Genomic DNA, 27,964 nt, shown 5'->3' on the forward strand with positions numbered 1-27,964 from the left:
GCTCAGCCTTGGCTCTAAACCAAATCAATTTTAAAGGAGAGCTTAACCTCATACAAAAGAACCCATGCTTGCTTTACTGGTTTTACCATCCAACTTCCACAGATGTATATCCACATATTATGTGTGAAAGAGTGGGTAATTTGCCTACAAAGCAAATATGACTTATTTTCATTTTGCAATAACACAACCTGAAGCTTGAGTATTCTCTCCTGTATTTCCCTCTTTGGTTTTGTATCAGTACAAGCACAGACAACATCCATCCTTATATCCATCCTTCTTTGGAAAGACAAATTTCCAGAAGCTTTTGCAAAACAAGATCTTATTACAGAACATAACAACCACATCCTGTACAGCTTTTCAAGATTTGCCTGCTCACTGTTTCTTTTAACAAGGAGGTAAGGTCAGCCTACATTTATTTTGCAGTAAAAACTCTTCCAAACACGACATCTTACCTGCCAATGGGTAATGCATTGCGTATGATCCTCTGGCTACCTCGTGTATATTCAATGTCCACTGTAATCGGGGCAGAGTAAGTCATGTCTCTCAGGCGGCACTAAAAGGAGAACAGTCACGTTGGCTTACAAGCTGAAGACTCTCTCTGAAAATATCCTGTGTTATCCCTGTCACCTGTAAGTCCTCACAAAGAAATCATGCAAAACAAAGCTTGACCAAGCTCTTAATGGTACCTGGACTATGTGTCACAGAGTCTCCTGCTTAAAATAAAACCAAAAAAACCCCAAATACAATTACTGTGATGTTTCAAGAGCAGCCAGCAGATCTTCAGAGGATAGCACTGCAGAGCATAACTTCTAAACTGTTTAATTAAACAAGCAGGCCTAATCAGCAGAGCTGACACACAGACCATACTACACCATAGCCTCTGAGAGCAGCGCTCAGCTTAGGGACATTTCTGTATGAAGACTCAAAACAGCTGAAGAGTACTGCTGTCATAAGAAGTTTGACAGAAAGGAATCACACGAGATTAAGAGAGACACTGCACTACCTCATTAACAGAATGAGCAGATCTCACTGTACGGTACTGTTTTCTAAAGATGACTTACAGAAGGCTCACTACAGTATCACTTCCTGTAAGGATTCCCAGAATTTGTTTGCGAATCCCTCACATGGCAAGAGAAGCAGGATATACATATCTAGGACATTATATAGCTCAAGGCTCAACCATTTCTAACCTGAGCTTTCTGGTTTGCTATCTCCAATCTCTCTCTATGACTCTGCAGCTAGCCCTTAAGGTATTGTGTATTGTCATGCAAGCCAAGGTTTATTGCATTTGCTGAATACAACAGAGCAACTCACAGCAGGTCATTTGTGATCTCTCCGAGTATTCAATACCCTTGAGCTCCAGGATTATACGTTTATCAGTATTCAGACTTGTACATTTATGGTTCTATAGTCTTTCAGTGTATCGACTATACATTAATAAATGCAATAAAGATTGTGCTGTGTATTAAAGATGCAACTGTATGGGAAAAACATGCCTCAAGAATCTTTGCAAACTGAATGTTCCTTCTCTTCATATTAAGAAGTAAACTACTTCTCTAGTAATAAAATACTGATGTGCACCAGCAGTTTTCAAGCTGTGATTTGTAGGAAACTAGGTCCCATTGTGCTCCAAGCATCTTTATCGAATATAAAAGTAACTTGAGAACATTTCCATTTTCTAATTACTTTAAATTCATCTGTGTGAATAGTTCTTGAAACTCCCGTAAGAACTGTGTGAGAAGGAGTCTCAGATAGCTTCATTAATATAACTTGGGTGAAAAAAGGCTTTGAGATTCTTTTTGCATGCTCTGTCCATGCAAGACACAGATATAAAATAAGAATTACACAGTCTAATAGGCCAGCACTTGTATTTTTGTATCACCTTCCTTCAGGTAACTCCCCTTACATTAGATGCCTAGAGGTAAAAGACAGGCATGAGTGGATCTTTGAGGAAAGCAAGGACATAAACCCTCCCAAATTTAGTTGAAGATAGGCAATGTACTCAGCCCCTTATGAAAACCTGATCATTTTAGGTGTCTTTGGGAAGGAACTTCATAAGCCTCTAACAGAGAAATGTAATGACATACTCATGAGTATCCAATCTTTCTGGTTTGTTTTTTTAAATCACATCCCTGGTTTGACATTATTAGCACACTATTTAAGAAAATAACTATGGCCTTCACGTGTGTGTAACACATGGAAAAAAACTGAGAAATGATGCACTAGCGTTAAGGATCAGTAAGGCTATATCTGAGATGCAAGAATAGGTTATTCTAAATTCAAGGTCAACATTCTCTAGGAAACATTTATTTTTTCCTCTTCTGCACATACAGTCACTTTACTTTTAAAGTAAGCAAGCATTTTAATATCTGGATTCTTGCATATGAGTTATTGGCCACAAAATTTTTTGCATGCAATGTCATTCATATGAAAGAAAAATAAAATCATGTTGCATTTTGTGCACATTCAATATATACTGATTTAATGTTAACTACACATTTATAAAATGCGTGAGCTGGGCCGTATTACATCTAATTGAACTGTTGATGGCTGAGTTATTGGCCTTACTTAAAATCTTTCCATCAAACTAAAGGAGTTAGTCAGGTCGCTGGAAACAGGTGTGGCTATACACACGAGGCAGCCACTAGATGGCTTGTTTTTACAGAATTTCTCCAAAGCACAGAATGTATTTCACGGTAAGAGTCTAAAGCGTGCCACATACACAACATGGAAAACAACCAACAATCCAAGTATCAAGGGTATATAGCACGGAAAAAAACATCTGATATATGAATTGACTTATTACATTGACAGCAGGCTGTATGTAGGTAAATGAGTGCAAGTTTCAAGCTCAGTTCCTGTTCTGAGGCCAGAAGTGGTTGTCAGTACCTCTGCTGCAGTGGTATAAATCTCAAAGCACAGCAGCAGGAGAGGAAGACTTTGTTTCTGAGCAATCTCTGAAGGGAACTGTATGGCTATAGAGTCCTGGAAACGATCCTAAAAGGTTCAAATCTCATCTTAATTTATGCATTTCTTATACATATTCTTATATGTATAGAAGCTAACTTATATCCTGCCAAAAGCAACAGACTGATTTCAGTCAGAGAAGCACTTGTTCTCCAACAGGCATCTTTATTGCAGAAGCACACAATCCATTTGTCAACCTATATGCTTACAGCAGTGCAAAGTAGTTAAATATACTCCCCATAAGGCTAATGTTCTTCTGAAGTTTCCTGTAATTTTATCAACTTCCATCTATTTCTGCTCAAAGTTTCCATTTTTAGTCTCCGACTCAGACTTAAAAACTGTGAGCAAAAAATCAGAGAGATGTTCCCAAAGATGACTGTGAGGGAAGGGGAGACTGAAGTGACCCAGGGTGCAGAGAGTAGCAAGGTTAATATTAAAAAGAAGTTAATAAAAACATCAAAAAACACTACACTGTAGTGTGAGGACTTCAGCTCTGTCATAAGGAGAGCCACAAGATTACACAAGAGAAGTACTTTTCATTAGTTTCATGGAAACCCACTCAAATACAGCACCATGAAACACTGACTAGTTATTTGCAAGTCAGGAAAAAAAAATTAATTAAAAAGTTATATGCAGTTAATAGCCAAGGCATTTCCAAGACCAAACAAACAAGACAGATGCAAACATTAATACCTCATGAGGTGATACAGGTCGTGTCACATTGAAGCTTTCTTCCACATCTGGAGTCCCAACATAGATATTGAGGTACCTGTAATGCAAACGGTTCCATAATGAGCAATGAGCCAAATATTTTTAGGTGACCTGAAAGAAGCAGAATCCTACATATACTGAAAAATGAAGTTACTTTGCTGAACGTAGGTTGATTAATAATGAGCAATCATTTTTCCCAAACTAAGTCATTGTATTTGAGCTGTGTTCTAGTTAGTTAAAATTTAAACTACACATGCAATAAACCCCAGGTTACCTTTGCAAACAGGCAGAAAGAAACTCCCATCTGTCATCCAAAAAGACTAAATTACAGAAGAATGCTGACATAAGGTATTGTTAACAGCTGACTATTAAGTCTGCTTCACACGATTATTCTTTAAATCCTCCCATCTTTCAATGCTCCAAGTAAGAGATAAGTTATGGAAAATGCTCTCTTGATTTATACCTACACAAGTGCCTATAAATACTTTATAGCCAATAACAAACCCCTGAGATAGTACGCACACTACTACTGATACGGAAATCATTTCATGCTTACTTCAAGTACCACATTGGGTCAGCATCACTTGTAACTTTTTCATTGGCCTTCATGATTTTCTTTATCTGGAGGGCAAAAAAAAAAAACCAACAGAATCATGTGCCTTTTCTGAGTACTAAGAGCCACTCTCTTTCCACCAAGAAAGCATACCTCTACATTGATGAAATAGTTGAATGAGTCTATGTGTTGCTTCACAAGTCCTTTCACCTGGAAAATACACACATGCAGCAAACAAAATTAGCTTCAATAACATTAATCATATAAGGCAGAAGATAGAAGCATTTATAAGTAGTTTTGGATCTGTGCTAAATTCTTTCAGTTGACAAAGTTCTGAGAAGTGCCTGGATGATTGGTCTGGTTCTACAATGTACATTTCCAGGTTTACACCAGAGCTGTCATCGTTCTTTGAGTCAGAAAAGTAATTTAGTCACTGTATAAACACCCAATAAATTTTGACAGTCATATAAAACAAACAAGAGCCATTGCAAGTCAAAGTATTTTATCAGTTTGCTGTTATTCTGAAATAATTTTAATCATTTATAGTACAATTATGACTATGTGTGCTGCTTGGGTCAAGAAGTTGTCTGCAACCCAACAAGAGCAGGTGGCATAAAGAAGAATGAGAGGGAGGGCCAATGAGACAGGGGAGATGGAAGAAAAGGAGGGTGTGAAAAACAGAAGTTAGCAAGCAAGGAAAGTCACAGGAGGGCAGGACACGCCTAAGAAATCTGAGTTCCATCTGTAGGCAGGAAGAGCGAGAACATGCCCAGGGGTAGTATCACACATAATAAACAGTACCCATTTCCCCAGGTAATGAGTTGATACAGTGTATTTCAAAGATTTAAGTTTAAGGCCTTTACAGCAATCAAAAGAAGGGGGGTGATACTAAGTAAAACGATCAGGGATTAAAGAAAAAAAATATTTTGGCTTGAAAGAATACTAAGAGAAGCATTCATTTTGTTAATAGATCTGCATTTGCAGAAATAAAAGGTGTAACTATCCTAACCACAGTGCAAGATTTCCTTGAAAAGGAAAGAGTGTTAGCTGATACTGAGACACATGCTTAGATGCTCAGAGGGCTTTAATCTTTGAAACACCTTATGACAACTAACATGTTACAAACTTCATACAGAAAACACATATTTACATAGTTCACATGATAGGCAACAGCTAATTCTGAAATTATTAGAAAGAAATAGGAAGCTTAGAATGACAAATCCAGCTGCCCAGTGAAGCCTCTGGGGGTTAAGACAAAGGAGGAATGACTCCAGATCAAAAGTTTCCCTAATTTACAAAAACATTGCACATCATATGACATAGGCAAGAAAATATTATTAATTTATTAGTGCCTAGAAATCAGGCTCGTATTCCTTCCATTTTTTTTATGAGGCGATATGAACAGCATTACTGAAAGAAAACTCCACCACAGAAACTGTAATGCACAACATTAGCTTTATATAACTGTATCACTGCTGGCATGAATAAACCGACACGCACAGAAAGGCCAACCACCACCAGCAGCCCCAGAGTAAAGGGCTCACTGGCTGGAAATAATGTGGGATGGATACACTTGGTATAAAGCACATGGCAAACTGCACCTCACAATCAGCAGCCCTCCCTTTCTCAGAGTCTCAGGAATTCAGACAATGTCACTAGCTCAAGCTCATGATGGAAGTTCACATGGTTGCTGGGAGAGACACAGAAACCAGATTCATTAGGGCCCTGAAGCATCCTCACAGGCCCGAACCAAGTGAAAACATACACAACCCATAACTGACACTTGAACTTAGTTTTCCTACCACAATCAAACACTCAAGGGTGCAACAAAAAGAGAAGTGCAGGTATTGAAACTGGGAAGGAAAGGAATGACGAAGTGAGACCACCTTGCTGAAGTGGGCAACGTTTCCAGACAGATGACGGGCGCAGAGGTGACTGCAATTCCCTGAAGGTACCTAAGCACATCACAGACTTTACCAGCCATCTTTATGATACAATTTTCATTACTGCCTTTCTCCTTCCTCACTTCCAGCTGTTTTAGTCCTGTTATTACATCCAATGGCATTTTATATAGAAATGTGCTATTCAACTAATTCCATACTATACGAGTAGCACTGACATTAAGACACTAGTAATCTTTGAGTTCAATCAAGCTCTGACTTCATGAGGGAAGACATACATATATTCAAGCCTCTGCAGAATCCAGATTTGTAGTTATACACATCCTGTGACAAACACAACAAACCTAATACCACAGTTTTATATAAAGACCATGAATATGGTCTATGTGTGCCAGTAAAAGAGTAAAAAAATCTGGAAACATTACATATATACATTGCTCATTGCGAACACCCACACAAAAATGCAAACTTCTAAAAAAGATACCTCCACAAATTAATCTGTAAATAAATAAAAAATCAATCTATGTAATAAGTTTATCCATAATTGCATGGAATGAAAAAAAAATAATTGCAAAATCCACACAGAAGGTAAGGACAGGTATTCTGGGAAACAGCCAAAGCTAGAAGAGGGGCACATGAATTTAGAAAGAAGACAAAATATTCATGCCACGAAATGAGTGCATAACACTAACCTTTAGAAACGCTGGAAGAAGTCGCCATTTTTCCTGAAAACAAAAAACAGTGTGAAATATCCTTCCAAAGAGTGACCAAACATCTACGATGCTAGAGCTTTTTTTGTTTCGTTTTTCTTAATTATTATTTTTAAACAGTAACATTATTTAAACTGAGCTCTATCTAGGGGAAAAAAAAAACAAACAACTGTCCAAAGCCAACCTAGATGAGTAAAAACAAAATAGGGAGATGAACTGGATCATCGTAGTAAGCCATATGTGCTATGCAATACTTTCTCAGTACACAACACGGCATTGTCTTTTCTAAAAGCAATTTATGTGAGAATATGTATTTCTTAGAAAATTCGTTACTACCATGTCCTCATTTAAGAAGAACTAACTTTTTTTTTGTGCTGTTAACACTGTAAATTATATTCCTAGAAAGGAAAGACTTGCTACAACTTTTACTTTACAAAATACATCAGTCCTGGGAGTAGCACTTGCAGACATGTGTCTCCGTAAAACCTACCAGCGCTCAAACGGTGGCAGATTCAGCAAAACTATCTAAACAAAGTATTGACAAATGTAAGCACACCAAGATTCCTACAAACGTTTCCCCATTCATTCTTTGATGATGACAGGGCACATCACCTTACATCAGCCCCACTTCCTCCTCCTCAGTGGCATCGGGAACCGCCCACAGATTTGGGATGAAACGGGTCGAGGGCAAAGGCGAGGCCCAGACAGCACAAAACAAGGCTGCACCAGGTCGCTCCAGAAAAAGCGTATACTATAATGTTCACAGCACATCGGCACCTCACAATTCTGGTTTGGCATTCACATTTAGCCGTACGTGGCAGTGCTGCAGCTGTGGTGTAGCGCTGTCCCTCACGGTGCAGGAGCACGCACAGCACCTCAGGCAGCACACCGGGGCTCCCGGGCTCCGCTCCCGACGAGCTCTTTCCTCACAAGAAGCGCGGTCCAGCCACGGGGACCTGACACCGCCCCCGCCTCCTCCCCCTCCCCACACGAGGCAACTGCCCCGGAACCGCCGGGGAGGGCTGAGGCCTCTCGGCTCTCGCCCGCAGGGCTCAGCCCCGGCAAACTCCGGGCACCGAGACGGCACCCCAGCGGGCCCGGCCTCGTGCGGCACGGGCAGCGCGAGCCAGCCGCCCCGCGCCACAGCCGCCGCGCGGGCGCTGCAGCCCCCCGGCCACCTGTGCAGACAGCTGGGGGCTCTGCGCATGCGCGCGGGGAGGTGGGCGCCTTCCCCTCACCTCACCCCCAGCCCAGCCTCCTCCGGCCCGGCCCGACGCCTGCCGCCCCTTCCCCGCCGGCCGGTCGGCCGGTGCCCGCCGCTAACCTCCACCGTATTCACAGGAGCCGCCGCTTGCTCCGGGGTCAGGGCCCCCAGCTCCGTGGCCAGCGCCTCCATCCTAGCCCGACAGGGACGGCACAGCGGAGGCTGGCGGCGAGGGACCGGAGGTGCAGCAGCCAAACGCGTCCTCCCGGCGCGCCGCGCCGCGCCCGAAGGTTCTGGGCCCACGGAGGGCCGGAAGGAGTGAACAGACACACAAAGACACGCACACAGAGACACGGACAGACACACAGATAGACACAGACAGACACGCACAGACACACACACACGCGTGCACGAAGGGGGCCGAGGGCTTTGCTAAGCCCGCCGCCTCCCAATACCCTCGCCCCTCGTAGGGGACTTTGATACCTTCCACCGTTTGCGGCCTTCCCGCCTCTGGCCAGTTGCCACCTCTGCTGCTGCTGCTACAGACACCAGAATCCCACTGACAGAGGGGACTACTCACCACCTCCAGTTCAAGATAAAAAAGAAACATTACTGATCTTTGCAAATTCCTGTGATGGTAAGTTTTTGCCAGTTCATATGTAATAATTTCTAAGTACATTTTAGAAGCAGAGTGTAAAAATAGCACTTGGACACACACATCTGCACTCACTCAGATTCTTCATGAATAGTTTGGTCTGGGGTCCAGACATCCTGGACACAAAAGCCAACATTAAACATAAAGAGTAGCAACATTTCAGGCCATTTCCATACAGTTTACTGCATAAAGCAGGCAGTCAGCATGGAGCATTTGTTTAATACATTTAATTCCTATTGCATCCCACATGGACTTCCATCTAACTAACTACATGCTCGCCAAGCAGCTATTTCAGTCCGATGACCCCGTTACCCTGCAGCCTGGTCTGTTAGCTGTGGTTAGTATGTAATCAGAAATCATCATTACTTCCACAATAGAAAAGTTTAATAAATTAACAGTGGTAGTTAGAGGATTAAGAGTTTTTTCCCTTTCCAAACCAAGCACCTATTGGAGTCAGTTCTTTGTGATTTTTTTTATCGCTTACAGGAAACCTAAGCTCTATCAGATAGCACAAGCTTTCAGCCGTAAGTTTATTCCAAAATGTTTGTTCCTACTGCATAACTGTCAAAAAAAAAAAAAAGGAAAAAGTTTTATTAGAAGCAAATTTTTCTGATTTTACAGATTTGAAAATTCAGCACTATGCTTTTTAGGTATTCTTGAGTGTAACTTTGGGGGTAAATTGTTCACAGAGGGATAAAAAAAAAAATCAGGGATTACAAAAGATCAAAATCCTGGCATGACCAAGTGGCAGTCATTTTAGAAATACTAGAATTCCAAGCCACATCATGTTTTCAGCATATTCTCAGCACATTTGACCCAGGCACATGCAATACAGCTAACACTTTAAGACCAACTGAATTGTGCAGACTTAATCTGCATAATGCTACTAAAAAGAGAGCAATATGAAGCCATCAGTCACCTTTAATTAAAAATCATAGAAGGGGAAAAAGAACAGCCATTGGCTACATGTTGTCCAATTCTCCTGCAACAAAAAAATTTTTAATAGTGCCAGATTCTGGGCAAGATGTTCCACAGCTTATCTACACATTGTTGGGAATAAAACAGTTCAGTAGTTTTAAACTGAGTACTTTTCTCTGATGCTTCTTGTTTTTGCAGCCAAAAAGACAGCGAACAATTTACTTGCTCTTCTTTCTCTATTGCTGCTCACCACTCTGGAGATCAGGCATAGCCCTCCCCCTGCAACATCTTCCAGTCCTGAGATCTGGATCTATTAAATTGAATTTAAAGCAATATTAAAATTAATTTTAAATAAATTACCCCTGTGGTGGGTTGACCCTGGCTGGACTCCAGGTCCCACCAAAACTGCTCTACCACTCCCCTCCTCAGCTGGACAGGGGAGAGAAAATAAAATTAAAGGCTTGTGGGTCAAAGTAAGTGCAGGGAGAGATCACTCAGCCATTACTACTATGGGCAAAACAGACTCAACACGGGGGGAAATAAATTTAATTTATTGCCAATCAAATCAGAGTAGGATAACGAGAAATAAACCCAAAATTTAAAACCACCTTCCCCCCACCCCTCCCTTTTCCCCAGGCTTAGCTTCACTCCCAGTTTTCTCTCCCTCCTCCCCATCAGTGGCACAGGACGACTGTGGAGTGGTGGTTGCAGTCAGTTCATCCCACTTTGCTGCTTCTTCCCCCTCAGTTAGAGGACTCACACTATTCCCCTGCTCTAGCATAGGGTCCTTCCCACCGGACACAGTCCTCCACAAATTGCTCCAATATGAGCTGCAGTTCTTCAGGAACCGGTCCAGCATGGTACCCCATGGGGTCACAAGTCCTACCAGCAAACCTGCTCCAGTCTGAGATCCTCTTGCTGCAGGGACACAGGTCCTCCTGCTCGAGCATGGGCTTCCCATGGGGTCATGACCTCCTTCAGGCATCCACCTGCTCTGGCATGGGGCCCTCCATGGGCTGCAGGTGGGTATCTGCTCCACCGTGGACCTCCATGGGCTGCAGGGGCACAGCCTGCCTCACCGTGGGCTTCGCCACAGGCTGCAGGGGAAGCTCCTGCCCTTCTGCACTGACCCTGGTGTCTGCAGAATTGTTGCTCTCACATTCTCACTCCTCTCTCTGGCTGCAGTTTCTATGGCACAGTGGGGTTTCCCCCCCCCGCCCCCTTCTTAAACACACTATCCCAGAGGCGCTACCACCATTGCAGATTGGCTCAGCCTTGGCCAGTGACAGGCCCATCTCTGAGCTGGCTGGCACTGGCTCCATCAGACATGGGGAAAGCTTCTGGCAGCTTCAAACAGAAGCCACCCCTGAAGCCCTGCCACTACCAAATCCTTGCCCTGCAAACCCAATACAACCATCTTCCAAGGAATCAGATTTCAGCAAGTGACTGTTTTGAATGCAATTTGTGCAGCTGAAGCCCCTACTCTACACTCCAGCTGCAACCTAGAAGTTAGAGAAAGTCACACCATATTATTAGGGTGGTCATCTATCTTCAGAAGTGAACAATCCATTCCGTCTAAAAGTTTACATAAATGACTTTTCACTACCAGTGGTATCACAAACAAAATTTAATGCATATAAAACCTCAAATATTTGTATTTCAACAAAGAAAGCTGCTACAGAATGGCATCTTATTTCACAAGGACAACTTCAGAGTAGAGGCAAGTGCATTTCAGCCACAGTAGCATAAACAGCATGCAACACGTAACATTAAACAGATGCAATGTCCATGTTTGAAACGTTAAATAAAAATTAAGATACATTAAACAATCACTTGAAACATAGGCCATGCTATAAAATGCCCTTTGCAAGTCACTTTAATCACCAAAAAACCCCAATGAATTATCATTTTTTGAGTATTTACTGGTAAAAACTAGTATGACAGTTTCCCCAGTATATTAAAGATCTACAGTTTCATATTTATTTTTACAATAGAATGCATATAAAGTATTATGATAAAAAGTTCATAATCACATTATAAATCACTTTCAAATGTTCATAAAACCCTTTTGGCTGAAGCTCAAAATAATTCAGGTATTTCTAAAGATGTAGCAAATCACTAAGATTTAATTCCCCATAATTGCTTTTGAAATGCATTTCTTGTCTTGATGATTTCAAACTGTATATCAAAATGTCATATTCATCTGAGCAAGCCTGTTTTACCTAATGGCACAGTTACTATATTCTAAGAGTTCCTTTCTCTCAGGTTTTTCAGGCTTCAGGAAACAGGTCCCTTTAGAATTTATATACAACTTTATTTTGTGCAAAGTTTTTACAAGGGATAGAGCAGAAGTGCACTAGAGATATTTCTTTTCTAAAAAGGCATTTTGAAGGAATTTTTTATCATGTACATGTGACCAAAGTCCTTGGACACTGAGGAACAGCTGACTGGAAGTCATTTCCCTTACTAAATAAGAGTTCACAACTCTGTTAAGAATGGACTACAAAACCACAGTGCTAATAATGCCCAGTTTTTTAGACCTTTATGATAGACACAGTAAGGTACATACACAATTTGTGTGACACATTAAGCTTCTATGGGCAATATTTTGTCTCTTCATAAAAAATTGTAGTATAAAATATTAAAGCCAAGCTATATAACTTGTACCACATGTAGCTTTTATATATATATGACATTTTAAAAGGACTATATGGTAAATATATTAAAAAAGGTCACATTCAAGTAAATTACAATTCAATTTCATAGACAAGAACATGTCTATAATAGGTATTCCAGCAGTATTTATTCCCAGTAATCTGAAATAGGCAAAATAAAGCCTGTGTAAACTTACAGAAGTTTACTTCCACATTTCTCAGTTTCAAGCCTGTTCATTTTCTGTATGCAAGACTCTTGATGCTTTAAATGGGAACTAAGTATTGGGGCCTATTCCAAAGGAATACTGCAGTATTTTTCACAGACTCAGTGAAAATGAATCTAAGACATTTTCAAGAATGACTAATCGTTTGGGTTTTCGCTTTCAAACCCAAAAAGTATGTTTTGAAACATACTCATCTAACAGAATATAAAAAGGGAAATTGCTCTGTGGTACTCTTTAAGGTCACTCTCAAGTGCTTTTAGGAATAAAGGTCAGAAAGACCAAACTTAAAAATACTTAATACCCATCAAGATTAAAGATCAGTACATACACATATTAGAGATTAGAATTAAGATCAGTATCACCTCCACTGGATAAACAAAATGCTTATAAACATTATATACATAAATGTACTCCACTCCCCTGCCGACATCATGTTTCTTAGGTGTTTATCATTAATCTCAATTACAGCTGAGAAGTTCTGAATGATTCCTACTTTAAGTGGTGAATGCTTCACTCCAACCAGCTTTTAATACTGGCATTCCTTAATGTAACAGAGGCTAAGTTCTGGTTCCAGTAGTTGCAGGAGTACCGCAACTTGGCCTAGTATAAACCTGGTTTTGGTTACAAAAGCAGTTATGCTATGTTTTTTTGCTTTAAAGTCTTTTCAGAAACATAATTGTTTTATAAGATGTTGCTCTACAAAAATACAATGTAAGCACAGTACATTTTATCTACAATTGTTTTGTCATATCATAATTGCATTGCTATATGTAAATATATTTAAGTTGAAAAATAACATGTTTTAATGGTGGCAAAACAGTACACACTTTGCCAGCACTTTCCCACTATAGATGCTTGCCATGAAAACTAAGAACTCACTGGCTATTTACAAGTGACACAATCTGTTAAACAAATGTAGTCTATTAAAATATCTATGTCCATGAAATTAATTCATCCAGTGAATTTCAAAAGCTATCTGCATACATTTTACAATACCTCTCTCACTAATAGTCAATTGAGTGGGCTGTTGTTAGTGGGGAAGTCAGATCACTGTCTTGGAAGGCAAAAAAGGGTTACAGAAATAGGTCTCTTTTTTTTTTTTAATTGGTAGGTGTTTCTGTTTCTGCTTTCCCCATTGGTGCCTCAGGAAAAAGTAGTTTTCTTAGTATGTTTGCATAGAATGGTCCATACACTTGTTTATTGAAGTTTACAATGCTTGCATACTGAGATCCAACATACTCCATCTCTGTCTGAATCACAGAAAGGCCTCCTGGCATAGTAGGCATATTCTTCTGAAAACTTGGAAGCGCAAGCAAGCTTCTCATGAAGAACTGGATTCGTTTGTCTGAAATTGAATATGAAGTATGCACAGAACAAATGTAAACCAAGATGATGCCACACTCACTTTGTAAGCACCCTGTACGCCAGCACAGCAAAAAAATCCAACTCTTTCCCAAGCCCATGTTGTGGTGGGAAACAATACTGAAAGCTTCTTAAAGTTGGCTCCCACAGGGTGGACACAGCATAAATCTGCTGCAACAATTACCTAATACAAAGTAGACTCCAAGGAGAAACCCACTAGGTTTAAACCCAGAACTGACAGAAGGGAGACTGAATATTACTCATTCTTCTAAATTTTTCTCCAAAAGACTAACATGTCTAGGCCTGTTTGTACAGACACTTTATATTATTTCTAGCAGTGACTAACCATGCTCTGCAACATACCGAGAACACCATCTACAGGTAAACAACATTCCCTTACTCTTAGTTGACCCACTATTTTACTGCAGCGAGGAAGTGGTTTCAGCTGATTAAGCTTGCTGGAAATAAGTTTATTTACAGACACATACAATAGGACAGTTATTTATTATCTTACTCACCAATCAAGGAACTGACAGGATTATTCTCCTCAACGATATGAGCAATCTGACCCATTAAATTACTCTGCATTTCTTCATTAAGAGTAGGAAGACCTCTTTCAGCTAGAGACCTGTTCACTTTGCTGCAAATCTGGACACCAATAGCATTCAGAGCCTCCTTCAAATCAAAAGTTCTGGAAGAAAGAAAGAGCAAAGCGTTAACTTTTGCAGTTTCTGTAGCATAGGTTGTAAGGTGACCTGCCTTGTCTCCTTTCCCTTTTACTTCCAACCTGCTCTCTGCAATATGAGAATTTAGAAAAGTTATCTTTTGATTTTGCAGCTTTATGTACATCTACAGGGCAAATCTCCATTGGATAATAATACTACATTAATTTTTTCCCTGTTTGAATAACAATTATTTCAAGTGTGCAGCAGTGACACCATTTAATTTTGCCCTTATGTTTAGGTGCTTTTCTGGGCCACATGCATAGCATTTCACAAGGAAAAGCAGAGTGGAAAATTATTTTGAGACAGCCTTTCAGATCACATCAGACTTTCTTGTAGTCCATGTGGCAGCAGAAATAGGCAGCCAAACAGCTTAAGCTGTAGCTAAACTACAAGTTTGAAGCAATTGACAAGACAATTTAGTGAATGCATTGCCACAGTCTCTCCAGTATTAGGAGCATATGAATGAACTTTAGTACTAGGCTGCAAATTCTGTAGACTAACATCAAGATTAAGATTTCATTAAAATATAGCTTTTGACACCATATGCCTAACATACAGTGGACTTCTATTGTAAAGGGAATATAGATATAAATTGTTAAAGTTTTGTATCTTCCTATCATTAACAAGCATTGGCTATGACATTTTAATTGTTTCCAAAAGTTTTCAGATCCACCTGCTATTTCCTATTGGTAAAAAATACAAAGAGTGATAAAAACAAGGCCTTACTTCTTGTTCATGCCTTCAAGAAGAGGAACAGAGATCCTTTTCAGTTGGTCAGCAAAATCAGGCACATCTACAATTGCTGCACCCACCATGTTGTTTGTTATGAGACAAATACAAGCTACAATTTTTAATTGATTGAACTTTTCTCTCAACTCCTGAAGACGAACTTCATCTGTTATTAGAGTCTAGAATTGAAACAATAATACTAATTTAGGAATACGGAGGGAGAAAGGCAGTGAAAAGGATGGATATAGGATCTAGCCATGAAGCATTAATGTTTTTAATGACAAATACGCAAAGTTGCAGGAGACAGCAGCTGAGGTTCCCTGAATATGTAGTATTGCACAAAGTGGCATTATGTACGAGTACCAGAAGTAAGCCTGTGCCAGGAAGAAAGGTAATGCCTCCAGTGCAGAAGAAACTGAGAATTGCATCTTATTCCTCATCACTGCTGACAGAAATCTACACCGAGCAGTTCAACCCATGACGCAGAATGCTCAGGGGATCCAGAGGACATTGTGGTGATCAAGGTTACAAACAGAATAAGTCTTCTGGATTTAGCTGTCCTTTGAAAAATGGCATAATCTGTAACTGATGAACAACTGTGCATGACAACCACCAGTTCAACCACCAGAGCAGGTTCTGCGAGTGACACATAGCCTGCTACAGGCAAAAAGCCATTTGATTGTACCAAGAATGTAATTCCCACAGCAAGATATAGGCTGGAGTGACATATTTTAGGTTAGAAAGAGTTCATCCTAACTAAATCACTGAGAAGCACAGGGGCATTAACATTCAACTGTTTGGCAGTAATTTCATAGTATAACAAACTAGATCCATCAGAGGATACCTGTATGTAGCTCTTACTCAAAACTGTTAGAAGGAAGGCAATAAGGTGGTTCCCCTTCCATCCACTAAGAGCATTATGAGTATCCCCATGTATTCAGCAAATTCTCTGCCAGGCCACCCTAAGTACAGCTAGGGAATTCACTGCAGATACCAATTTTAGCCCTCACTGATGGCCAATTTCAAATTGGCTTTACGGAAGGTTGCAGAGGTCAGTAATCAGGAGCTGGAGGAGAAAAAAAACCTGAGCACTGAGAAAGGGTGAATATCTATTTTAGAAGGCTTTAAGCTTTTACTGATCCTGTTTCTAAAGCAAGAGTAATCCCACCAATTCCTGCTGCTGTTAGGAAAACAGGATGCTATAGTCAGTTCTCTCAGAAGTACAGAAAGCCCAGGTGCTGTCAGGACAAGGCCCACCTTTGATCATGGCCAAGTCTGCTCTTAGGATGGAGCAGACTATGATTGGAAAGAGGGAAAACAACCTTTGCTTTGTTTTCTAGTTGTTGGCATGCCCATCTCCTATTTCAGGAACTAGCATATGCTCTAAACTTATTACTCAGATAGTTAAGTGCAAGAGAATACTTCACATATTGTCAGGATTATTATACTACACTGATGGTTTCATACAGCTAGAAATCTGAAGACACTAAAATACTTTTCTTACCTCTGGAATTGTTTTGCGATAATCCCATTGTAACAGTTTCAAGTAGCCATTGTTTAGCACCAGTATAGGACTAATAATTGGTTTAGAACTACCGTCAGCACCAGGGGATGATGAAGATTCATCAGAAACGGATGACAATTCATCTTCCATAGATTCCTTTATCCATTCTGTGGTGAGGTCCAGGGCACCTAAGCATTGCAAATCAAAACAGATTTACTGCATGCTTTCATCAAAATAAACACTACCTGGAGGAAAAAAGTTTTACACAAACAGGAATATTGAACTTCTGAAGATTTAAACATAGTGGACAGCTGGATAGTCACACGTAAATTCTCTCCCTCGTTTTTTCCCACCAATATTTTCCATTGGTCACCTTAATATTCCAGCTAGCTTGTACAAACCCAAATTGTTAAGCTTCAGCCAAGATTTTGGGGTTAAAAAAAAGCCTCAAAGTCCGAGATCCCAAAGCATTTTTTCCCCTTCTTCAGGGAGGCTGCAAGGTAGAGGTGAAGGGAGATAAACTGTATTAACAGCAAATGAAATGCTTTTAAGGAGTTCTTCCTCAGACTACCTATGTAGACGCTGCAGGCCATATCAATGGCTCAGGGTTCCTATTTTAGAAGCCCCTGCCCCAGATGTTAGTAAGCTTACTTTTTCTTCCCGGAAAATAATTTTCCTGAACAATGTTTAGCCATATTACACAAAACCTGTAACAGTGGATCAAGCTGACTTTGCATCATCTAAGTTTTTTTCAGAGCCTGCCTTTTGTTTATTAAAATAATGATCCTGTCCCTTCCAGCTTCCAGGCACGTGAACTGGTTTTACATATTTACTTAAGGCATACAAAAAGATATAAAGTCTCATCTTTCAGCGTGTAGGGCTTCTGCCTCCAGACAGAAAGAACCACTGTAGGTTTTTTCTTTCAGATACTGACCTATTTAGCAAATACAAATGTGTCTGAAAGCACCCCAGATTACAGATAAACATACTTTATAGCAAGTTAAGCAATTGCCCATTGGTAGCTTGCTTGTCAAAGAATATTTGCATTAGTTAGATCCAGACAAGAAATTGAAGTTTTCCTCTAAATGAACTACAATTGATAGGTGTTATAGCATGTCTTTAAATAGTTCTTTTTTTAAAAAAAAAAGTTTAAAATATAGCATGATACCTACTTGGTGTTTCTTCAAGAATTTCCTGGAATTTTGTTCGTTCATAGTCCACCAAATTACGCTGAAGGTATGGCCTAAGGTTTTGAATTGTGTAATTTGCCATATCCACTTTCATCAGGTCCAAAACACGGAATATTTGTCTGAAAGGAAGAATTTAAGATTTGACCATTACAATAGTCTATTGATTTTAACCAACACATATGAGGTACACAAACATTAGTACTTTAATTTCAATTCTGGGAGAAGTAAACTCCTTCATTGGTATTTCAGTGTAACAGACATGTTACCCATCTTTCAGGATACTTGAAGGAGCATTGTATTAAGTACAGAGAGCTTGACAAATATAGCTAAGTGCTACAACCCTGTAACAGAAAGAGAAGGGTTTTCAAGAACTATACCAATTGGTACATCTCAGCCTAAATGAACAGATTTTAACCTTATAGTCACTGTAATTTCACCAAGAGAAACAATCCTTCTGAGCCAGCTGCTTTGGTCCCTGTATATGATCCAAGTTGCAATGAAATATCAGAACTACCACCACCATTTACTCTTAATATTTCAGTGTACTAAGGAGCAGTAAACTGCCCTTTTATGCAAGTGTTTTACTCAAGTTCAGGTAAAAAGATCTTTAGTAAAGAGATTTTAAACCCAGTTTGGCCTCCTAGAGGAAGCACACAATAAACAGTTCAAGAAGAAACAGTACAAATGTGCTGCTTAGATTTTGTAAGGACGGACAAGACTGAAAAAAAAAAACAGTTTCTGAAACACACATTATTGCAAGAGTGCATTTTTTGTTGTTCAGTGGCTTTGATATTCAGAGTTGGTAGTGTTTGATTTATGCATTCTACCCATTTCATTATAAAGTAGAGATACACATAGTATTCTGATCAGTATGTCATAGCTCTTCCCCTTCAATATTTCTGTATAAAAATAAGTTTTCCAGTGGTTTGGGAACAGGTGTTATGTGAACTGACACAATTTAAGACTTCAACACCCTCTTCCACTATCCAGTAGTCTTTCAGAGAAGAGGTTTTTACTCTTAAAAAAAACCCCAAAACCCACACCCAAATACCAACCTCAGTAATTCTACGATATTGTCTGTTGCTTTTAACTGTTTTATATCATTGTCTCTTATTGGAGCACATAACTTTCCCATAGTGTTGATGATGTAGTTAGCTAGCCCATGAATATCAACAGCATTGTGTTCTGCCTGCTGTCTTATAAGATCTGTATCTAGAACTTCACAAATTTGATTTTGAATCCTGTTTGTTCCAGGAGTCAGGAAGGAAAGAAGAATCTAAAGTAGGGGGAGAAAAAAAAAGAAAAGAAAATGAAGAGCTTATCAATAAAAACCAAACAACTTAGTCAACATGAAGTAAGATTTTAATATTAACGTCAAGTGTACTTAGCTGACCGACTATAACAAGACACATTAAGACGGAACATTATCTAAGGTAGCAGGGAAAAAAAGGACTGTTAAAAGGATCGCAGACTTCTCCAAAAATGCTCAAAGCCAGTAAAACAGAAAGCGTGTCAACAGTGAGACTTTCAAAAACTGGGAAGCTGCCCTGTAAAACACACATTTACTAACTTAAAATTTTGAAAGACTTAGTATTGTACCAGGATTGAAGGTTTGTATGCTCCCTTATGATCATTGCACAAAGTCTATGCGGGCAGATGCAGTCACATTTGTATTCCTGTTTATGCCCTAAACTCACAGTGTGTGGCTGGGAAGAGGCTAGTAGATGTGAAGCTTTGAGAAATGAGCTGACTGGCAACAAACAGCCATACAATGAAACCTGAGTAGATATGCCACTGTGTGTGTGGCCATATTAACAGTTAATATAAATATACTATAAATAAACACCTGTTCGCAGTTCTGAATAATCATGGCTTCAACTTAAAAGAAAGAACTTGAAAGTGTTGGCTTGGCTGAGTTCGCAGGCCCTTCAGTGAAGTAAGGGACTCTCAGACCTAAGATGACAAAACAATACTGAGGTGCAGAAGAGGAGGAACATTACCTCCTTAATTTCCTCAAAGAGTTTGATAGCGTGTTCATATTCTGGAGGATCTTCATTCAGTTCCGATTCCAAATGATCCCAAAACGCCTCATGTACAATTTGTTTTACTGTGCCTGCAAAGCTGTGGCATAAATCAATTAGATACAGAAAAGACTCCCAACTGGCTTTCATCCTTGGTAAAAGTATTTTACATTTACCTGATCACACAACACCTCACCAGTTGTTGTGCCCTGCAACCATATCTTTCTTGGGCTGTGGATTATCAGCTCCCAAAACATGGCCTAGACTGACAAGCCTTTCCTAAAGGCCCTGTATTTTATAAAGTGGTGCTGGCAGTTCCGATGTAGGTAAAGAGATATTACCTTTCCTTATTGAAATTGTATCCATAGTACTTAACATACCAAGTTAGAAGAGTTTTTGAGAAAGCTTTGTGCTTTGTCATATAAGACATTACCAGTTAAGGGACTTGGGCAATTAAAAAACCTCGGTTTTTGATGTAAGTTTTCTCAAAGTAAAGACCAAGGTAATTTTTAAGCATTTAAATTTTTAATTTAAGTCTGTAAGCAAGACCATTTTAGCTACATACATTAGGGAGGTTACTTCTTACTTCCTCTGGATGTCCAGGTATTTTCACATCACTTCTGGGGCTAATATTACAGCTATGTTCATGATGACCTCTATCTTCTTATCACTGTGGTACCAATGGGCTACTACATACAACAATATAGAAGGCCACCATTCATGTTTTCCACAGGGCTTGGAACTACACAGAACAGACTGATGCTCATCTTCACTATGAGCATTCATATTGCAGTAGCCTTTTATCTTCCACGTGACATTTAAGACAGAGCAATATGCTCCAAGACAGTATATCAGCTCAGCTGGATTGCAACACTTGTTCCAAGCAAGATAGCTTTGACAGCAACACCTGGAGGTGCAGGATAAAAATCTGTAGCCTTCCCAACATGTTTTGAGGTTTTTTGTTTGCTTTTTTTTTTTTTTTATTTGCTGCTCCGTTTGTTCTCCCCCCTTCCCAACCCCAGTGCTGCTTTTTGCAAAATTCAGGCTCTTACCTGTTCTGTGGTAAGTCATCATGTTTTATGCAAAAGTTTGCATTTACAGCAATTTCATGAGCTAGAGTCAAGTCTGTCAAATTTCTTGCAGCTGCCATCAGTTCATCAAATGTAATAATCTTAGGAGGGCTTGCTGCTGGAACAAATAAGATCAATTCAAGCCAAATAACTATAGTTGATAAGTGCCATTGAAAATATTTAGAAGTTTTACTGCTCTGCTTGCTAAGTAGAGTCTAGTACTCTAGTAGAAACAACGTAGGATTACCAGGTCTTTATATCTTCTAAAAACACTAACTCAGGAAACTCCCAGCTTATCAGGGGTGTGTGTGGGTAATACCACCCAAGCCCCATAACATTTTGAAAAGCAATTTCATATTTCTACATCTTAACTATGATATCTTTTTTTCTTTAAAACAGGATCTTGCATTCAACAGATTGCCTATTTACTGTTCTGTAACATCCACCAGACCAAAAGCATGGGCAGTAACAGATACCAGATGTCCATTATAACTGTGAACACATGATGCCTATATTGGCATTTTATTACCTGTAGAGAAGGTTCTGAAGCTACTGACTTGAGAACCCCCCACTTATGTTCCATAGCAGATACATCGTAAGTTACATTCCCTTTTTACAATTAACAACAACATTGAAAAGCAAGAGTAAATTCCCAAAGTTTCTAAACCCTGTCATTCAATTTAGTATTTTGAATTAAGCCTTTGAAGACTGGTAACAAAGACAAAGAGCCAGCTGCCAACAGCAGTTCCACTAACAAGTTTGCTTTAATGTAAGACTCCACTTAGATGCTAAGAAGTACAGGTGGTCTGAGAATGCTTACAGACATGAACATGAAGCACATCTTAACCAACGTTTTATTTATCATTACTCAAAATACTGTCCTTGTGCAAGTGTGTGTGTTTTTCTGTTTGATGCTAATATTTACGAAAGAAAAATGTGAAATTGAGATTAATTTAATGTAACAATGTGATATTATAAATCTGTAAGTTACAGGTTTTTAAGCATATGGAGCAAACAGAAAAAAATCCACTTTTTGCACAAAGCAGTGTCTGGTTGAGTGGGAAACTGCTACCAACATCAAGATTAGCTCAAGATTAGGATGTCCATGGTGGCACACTTTTCTTACACTTTCTGAAGGACTGCACAGGGAGACCCCCACGGATACAGCTGCTGGTGGTGTTCCACACACAAGGAGATGCACTGCTTCACAGCAGAGAGAAAGCCATGCTTTTCTCTTAATACTCTTAAACAGAGATTCAGAATCCCAGGTTCTACCCATGACAGCAAAGAGAAATGAGATAAGTTAGCCTTATCTGTCTATGCACAATGCATGTAAGGTTGAAATAGGCTTACACGCTGGGGAACTGGGTTTGCTTGAAGAATCACTGTTAAAGCTTTGTCTTGAATATTCAGAGTCGCTAGAAGAAGCTGTGCTTTCAGAGAGGCGTGAAGAATCTGAATCACTGTTCTGGTCATCATTGAGCGGCATTCTGATTCACTGTAGCTGCTACAGTAAACAAGACCTGGAAAGACAAATAACTTCCCAATAAAACCAACACTTACTTGTTTGTGTCTCAAAGTCAGATACTGATCATTATATTATTAATTAAGAACAAGTAGCTGCCTTCTTAAAAGGGTGTTACAGAAAGAATCTGGCCTGACATGCAGAATCACACAGTTATTAACAAACTACACCTGTTCTGCAAGAAGGTTTTGTACCTTCTTCTGTTTCATACCTTAATGGTTATGTTAGAGAGAGTCTGTAAATTGGTTATATTTAAAGAAAGACTACCCACAGTAACCCGTAAAGTGGCTTGTCAGTTTTGGAAGCTCTCCATGTCCGTAAAGGCGTCTTACGATGATACCATACCCATCCATCCCCACCCCCTCTCAACTTCACCAAGTGATGTTTAGCAATTAGCTTCCTTCCACAAACTGACTGCACGGAGTGTAACAACTGTGAAGCAAACATAAAAGTTGCTGTGGGAGAACAGGCAAATAATTCAGAATACTACATTTCTGACAGGGCACAGCTGAAATTCTAGCCTGCTGCTTTAGGTGGGTCTTTGCTCAGAATCAGATCAACAATGGCATAAACCTCAAAATTACTCTTCATACAGATGAGGGTAGATGGGGTTTCCAAGTCAAACAGTAACTCTGAGCCACTAACATTACATTCAGCATACACAGCAATACTGAGAAGTGTCATGCTCCATAGTGCTTCTGTCCACATAAAGAAACTGCCTCCCAGGAAGATAATCTGCAACTGCAGAGAATATGAACAGCTGCATACTGTGATAGAGATGATTAATAGTTGTATGACAGGAAGTGAAAAATATGTTCATAACCATATTAAAATGAGAAACTGGAAGTCAGCCGTAATTGCTACCAAAGGAATTTGGCCCAGATACCAAAAGTAGCTGTCCATCTTCAATTATGGCCATGAAGCATTCTGTAGTAGACTTTATGAAGGGACATAGCCAACAATGCTTTTTGTTAGCAAGTGTAAGTAATGCAACTTCATTTATGATTAAATTGCATCAACTTCAGCAGGCAAGAAAAACAGCATTTTGCAACTGTTGAACTTTGGAAAAGTCACTTTTGGCAGCAAAAGGGTGATCTTTGCGTGTACTTAGGTGAATCAACATATTGTTGGGTCAAGAGACACAAAAGGGAGTAAGAATGAATATTTCTTTATGCTGGCACCTAGTTACAGCTTAGAGCATTTCATTTTTTGGCTACCAGCTCATCCTAAACAGGCCTTTATAACCTGATGAAGTATTACACTGATGAGTACTCCCCTGTTAACTGAGGTGATTAACATTTTTTTAAGTGTATGTTTACTCTTCCTCCTCTCCTAAGAGGAAAGAGGATGCATTTGAGCACCTTATTTATGTTTTATGCTGTTTTTTGTGAAAAGAATTAGGCACATCAGCAAGAACACAGCTGACAGTTTATTACCTTACTGGAGAAACCAGTAAGACTTTTGATCAGGATATAGAGGTCATGAGTTCAAGGCTTACAGCATTAGTTGTGATCTTTAACATCATAACTCTTACTAGAAAAGCATTTTTTGTAATTTCTATGAAGCAATTGAAAAGAAGCATACATTTAAAGCAGTATTGACTAAACAAGACTGAGAATTGCAAGAGAACCTAGAAAACAAAAAAGGCTGAGATTTTTGGTGTGGAAGTTGTATTTAAGTTACAACTAGAAATAAGTCACTAGTTAATGTTACAGAAGAGTCAAACTATTTCTTCAATTAACATCTGCATGACAGATCTTAAAGCTACCACTAACTAGAAACTAGTTGTGACAAGTAACCTAATTGTCAAACACACTCCAGGTTCTTGATGTGGAAGCACTCAAATACAGTAATCCCACAGAGACTGCACAGCTTTATTACCCTCCCACTATTGTTTCCGGATCAGCATCAGAACACTACTTCCAGGCTTTAATCACATAGAAAGATGTCCTTTATTTTTATTAAAAAAATCCCAACTACTAACCTCCAAAAGGTTAATGCTGCATGTGGTCCATCGAAAGATTTTATTAATGTTGTTAGCAGTGTACTGGCCCAAAAAGTCTTGTAAGTCACTGCTAGTATAAGCGCTTCAAGATGCGTCTACTGCTTCAATCTAGATGTTAAGAACACTGAAGTTGAATGACCATTAAAACCCCCCAAAATTTATACATAATTTCAAGAACTTCCTCTTAACCGTTACTATGATAATTGTAATAAATATTCAGATTTGCAAGGTGCTCCTAACAGAAGTACCAAATCAGGCACGGAGGCAAGTCAGCATTGCCATTTTCTATCCCATTTTCTATCCCAATCTTGATTCCCAAGAAAATCAAATCATTAAAGTAGAAATTAAAATTCTAAATATATTAAGTCTCTACATACTATTCCCAGCAAAGCATCTTTTGGCAACAAATACTCGCATTTCAAAGAGGCCCATGACATATTTTGATGTTCTGAGACCATACCTGTTCTTACACACACAGATAGCACAGCTGTCAGTAGAGTGCTTCAGAAGGCTTAATTTAAGTAAGAAGTTTCAACAATGTAACAGGAGATGACACACTGAAAAAACATTGCAATCTTTGCCTTAAAGTAATACATTTCCTACCAGGATTCCTCAAATGTAATGGTAAGGAAGAATGGGCATATTCTGCAGATTCATAACATTACTGCTAAATTCTAACTTTTAAAGTTAAAACAAGGCAGCAAGCACAAAAGTAAACATACATGAATACATAAGCAGAATCTGGAATATGTCATCTACAGTTTTCAAATTTGCTGCCCAACAGCTAAAAAACTTAATTGAGCATATCAAAAGGAAGTACAACCAAAAAGGGCACTTTTAATTAGTTACAACAATAGGCAACTGACTTATTTAGTCATTTTATATATATAAGGAAAAGCAGCTATTCCAGTGTATGAGATATACTTTTGTAGGCAGCATAGAGCTTCTCACAAATGAAGGGCCAAGTTCACATGTAATTTTAAGTTTAGATTAATACAATGCCCAAGTAAAAATTTCAGAAAGCCCTTTAGCCTTCCAACACCTTTGTAACTCACCACCTTGAATACACAATACCATCATCTTCATTAAGTATTACATATTAGGCTGTTGTTTTAATACACAGCTTAATAGCCTACCTATCAGGGTCACCCTGTGGTTACAGTTTGCTTTACTCTTCCTGCATTAAAACGCCTGATGTTTACTTTTACATTAGGATGGATACCTTCACAGTGGGCTTCATTGCCCTGTTAGCTTTCTTTCAATCAGCACTATTTTGCAGTTTTTAAGAATAAACACTAAATGGAAGACCAAGCTAAAAATATCTTGTAAAATGTACAAAACCCAAGATTCCAGTTAATTTACCAAGGAAGAAATAAATTATCATGGTTTCTGCTGCTAATTAAGACAGTTTGGGATTTTTCTTTTTAGTAAAGATGCAATGAATATAATACTGTAGATACCTAAAGGCATCCTCCACTTCTACTGTCAACCACATCACCCAGCCTGATCATTCACTTGGAACTGATCAAGATTGCAAGATCAGATTAGTTTGAAGGAGCACAAGCATGCTTTTTATTCCTGAAGGCTTGTTTTAGAAGTTATTTTATGAAGCACCTAAGGGGAAAAGTTCAGAAGGGTTTTTTTCTTCAGATAGCATCTTCAAGGAAAGTTTCTCCACAGCTCTGCATTGTTCAAGTAAGTATCTCTATCCATGCACACTTTTAAAGTGCTCTGTCTAGTTTTACCACTATAAATGTCTTAACTTTGTTTACTCTGCTGGGTTTACATCCTTACTATCTTCAAGCTGGCACCAACTGAATCTCATTTGGGCTCGAGTTTCCCTTTCACTGACTCCACCTTTGTCAGCACTCACAGCACAGGAGCAGAAAAGAACCTTTGTTAAGAGTTACGGAATCCCCTCACGCCTCATCTTTCACAGCTTACAGCCGACATTTCACTCCTTTGGCTTTCTAGCTCCGCAGCTCTTCCCTTTACACATAGGCTTGTCTTGATGAAGGCTTAAAAATGCCTAGGTAAGAGCGAGGTGAGCACGCATCCCGCAAGGTGGGTGCCACGGGAGTTACTTACACCTCGGACATTCTGGCAACGCTCCCCCCACCCGGGCTGTGACGAGGGGCCACAACCCCCTGAAGGGTCGCCGGGGACGTCCCCGACGCCCCGTTCCCCCGCCAGCTCCTGTCGGCGGGGCGCGGGGGAGCGGCACCGCCGCCAGCGGCTCCTCCTCTTCCTCCATCTGTTTCGCTGTCCGTCTCCTCCCCCGGCCCCATGTTTTTAACAGTTGCCAGAGGCAGGAGTTTGGCACTCGCCGACCAAAACAAACAGCGTTTCCAAGGACAGGCCCGGGGGGGAGGAAGGGAGAAGGGAAGGGGGAACCCTCTCTCTGCCAGCCCGGGGGAAGGCGAGCCCGGCTGCCCGCCGCCGCGGGTCCCGGCCTCGCACGCCCCGGGGAAGGAACCGCGATGCCCTTGCTCTGCTGGAGCGGGGCTGCGGGGGGGAAGCTCGCGGCTGCGTCCGTCGTGAGAGACCGTCCCGGCGGACACCAGTCACTAAGGGACGGAGACAGCCCCAGAGACACGGGGCAAGGGGTGCCCTACAGACTCAGAGCCGGGGCTGCGAAACCCACCTGCTGCGGCAGGAGCTCCACCGGGGCAGCGGAGCGCCAGCCCGCCACCTCCCAGCCACCCGCACCGCACGGGAGGGCAGCGGCCCCCGCGCCGGCTCGGACCCGGACTCACCCCGCAGCTCATGGCCTGTACGTGCCCGAACACCGAGCCGTGTGCCGTACAGTACCGTCGTCGGACGGCGCAGCTCAACCACTGCTCACTCAGGTCACTCACCACGGCCGAACGGCTGCAGCAGCAACACCTCACCCTCCTCCACAGCGCTCACCGGGGCTTTAAACAGCCCCCCGGATTTATGTACCCAGTCCGGACTATTAGTGTCTTCCTTGGGCGCGTCCACCTCTGCTACTGACGGGGGTGGGGGGCAGGTAACCTTTTCCTGCCTGTTTACGGCGAGCGAGCCCGAGGGACTTGGATCAGCCTGCGCCTATTCCCGCAGACACATCCCGTGTCTCCTCGTTCTGCCCGGTCCCGAGCACTAAGCGGGGAGAAATATAAGGGGACAAAAAAGACGCTTCCGCGGACTCCCCCGCGCTGAATGGGCCCTGCCGAGGCGGGGGGGAGGCCGGGGGATGGGCTGGGTGGTGTTTACGGAAGAGTCGCGTCGATGCGGACTGACCCCGCCCCTTCCCGGGGGGGGTCTCTGCGTTAGCCCCGCCCCGGAGCCGCGTCGGGGGAAGGGGCGGCGCGCCGG

General features: G+C 40.7%; 2 protein-coding genes across 9 annotated transcripts in view; both read right to left on the reverse strand.

The window, feature by feature from the left end:
* Positions 1-8,315, reverse strand: part of POLR3B (RNA polymerase III subunit B) — an 82,014-nt gene extending 73,699 nt beyond the window's left edge. Inside the window, exons 1-6 of one of the 2 annotated variants that reach the window (XM_056339122.1) lie at positions 8,167-8,314; positions 6,825-6,857; positions 4,385-4,441; positions 4,235-4,299; positions 3,661-3,736; positions 453-553 (exon numbers count right to left, since the gene is read on the reverse strand). In XM_056339122.1, coding sequence (XP_056195097.1) covers positions 453-553; positions 3,661-3,736; positions 4,235-4,299; positions 4,385-4,441; positions 6,825-6,857; positions 8,167-8,238 — 404 coding nt within the window. In that variant the 5' untranslated portion in view covers positions 8,239-8,314. Of the gene's footprint in view, positions 1-452; positions 554-3,660; positions 3,737-4,234; positions 4,300-4,384; positions 4,442-6,824; positions 6,858-8,166 lie in introns of both variants that reach the window. The other variant, XM_056339124.1, reaches the window with a different exon arrangement.
* A 2,913-nt stretch (positions 8,316-11,228) lies between these two features.
* TCP11L2 (t-complex 11 like 2) lies at positions 11,229-27,837 on the reverse strand. 7 transcript variants are annotated; one of them, XM_056339126.1, is made up of 11 exons: positions 27,487-27,837; positions 24,608-24,736; positions 22,452-22,621; positions 21,081-21,216; positions 20,008-20,128; positions 19,063-19,283; positions 17,990-18,126; positions 16,818-17,005; positions 15,311-15,492; positions 14,378-14,550; positions 11,229-13,842 (listed from the first exon to the last, which is right to left on the reverse strand). In XM_056339126.1, exons 3-11 carry the CDS (start codon positions 22,585-22,587, stop codon positions 13,598-13,600), a joined length of 1,539 nt encoding a protein of 512 aa, XP_056195101.1. In that variant the 5' UTR covers positions 22,588-22,621; positions 24,608-24,736; positions 27,487-27,837; the 3' UTR covers positions 11,229-13,597. The 7 variants fall into 7 exon arrangements, with proteins under 7 accessions (XP_056195101.1, XP_056195100.1, XP_056195104.1 ...); XM_056339125.1 differs by having other exon boundaries at positions 27,385-27,837; XM_056339129.1 differs by having other exon boundaries at positions 21,081-21,213; positions 27,385-27,836.
* Positions 27,838-27,964: the final 127 nt, after the last annotated feature.

The sequence above is a fragment of the Falco biarmicus genome, chromosome 5 (assembly GCF_023638135.1).
Source record: "Falco biarmicus isolate bFalBia1 chromosome 5, bFalBia1.pri, whole genome shotgun sequence".
NCBI classification, from domain to species: Eukaryota; Metazoa; Chordata; class Aves; order Falconiformes; family Falconidae; genus Falco; species Falco biarmicus.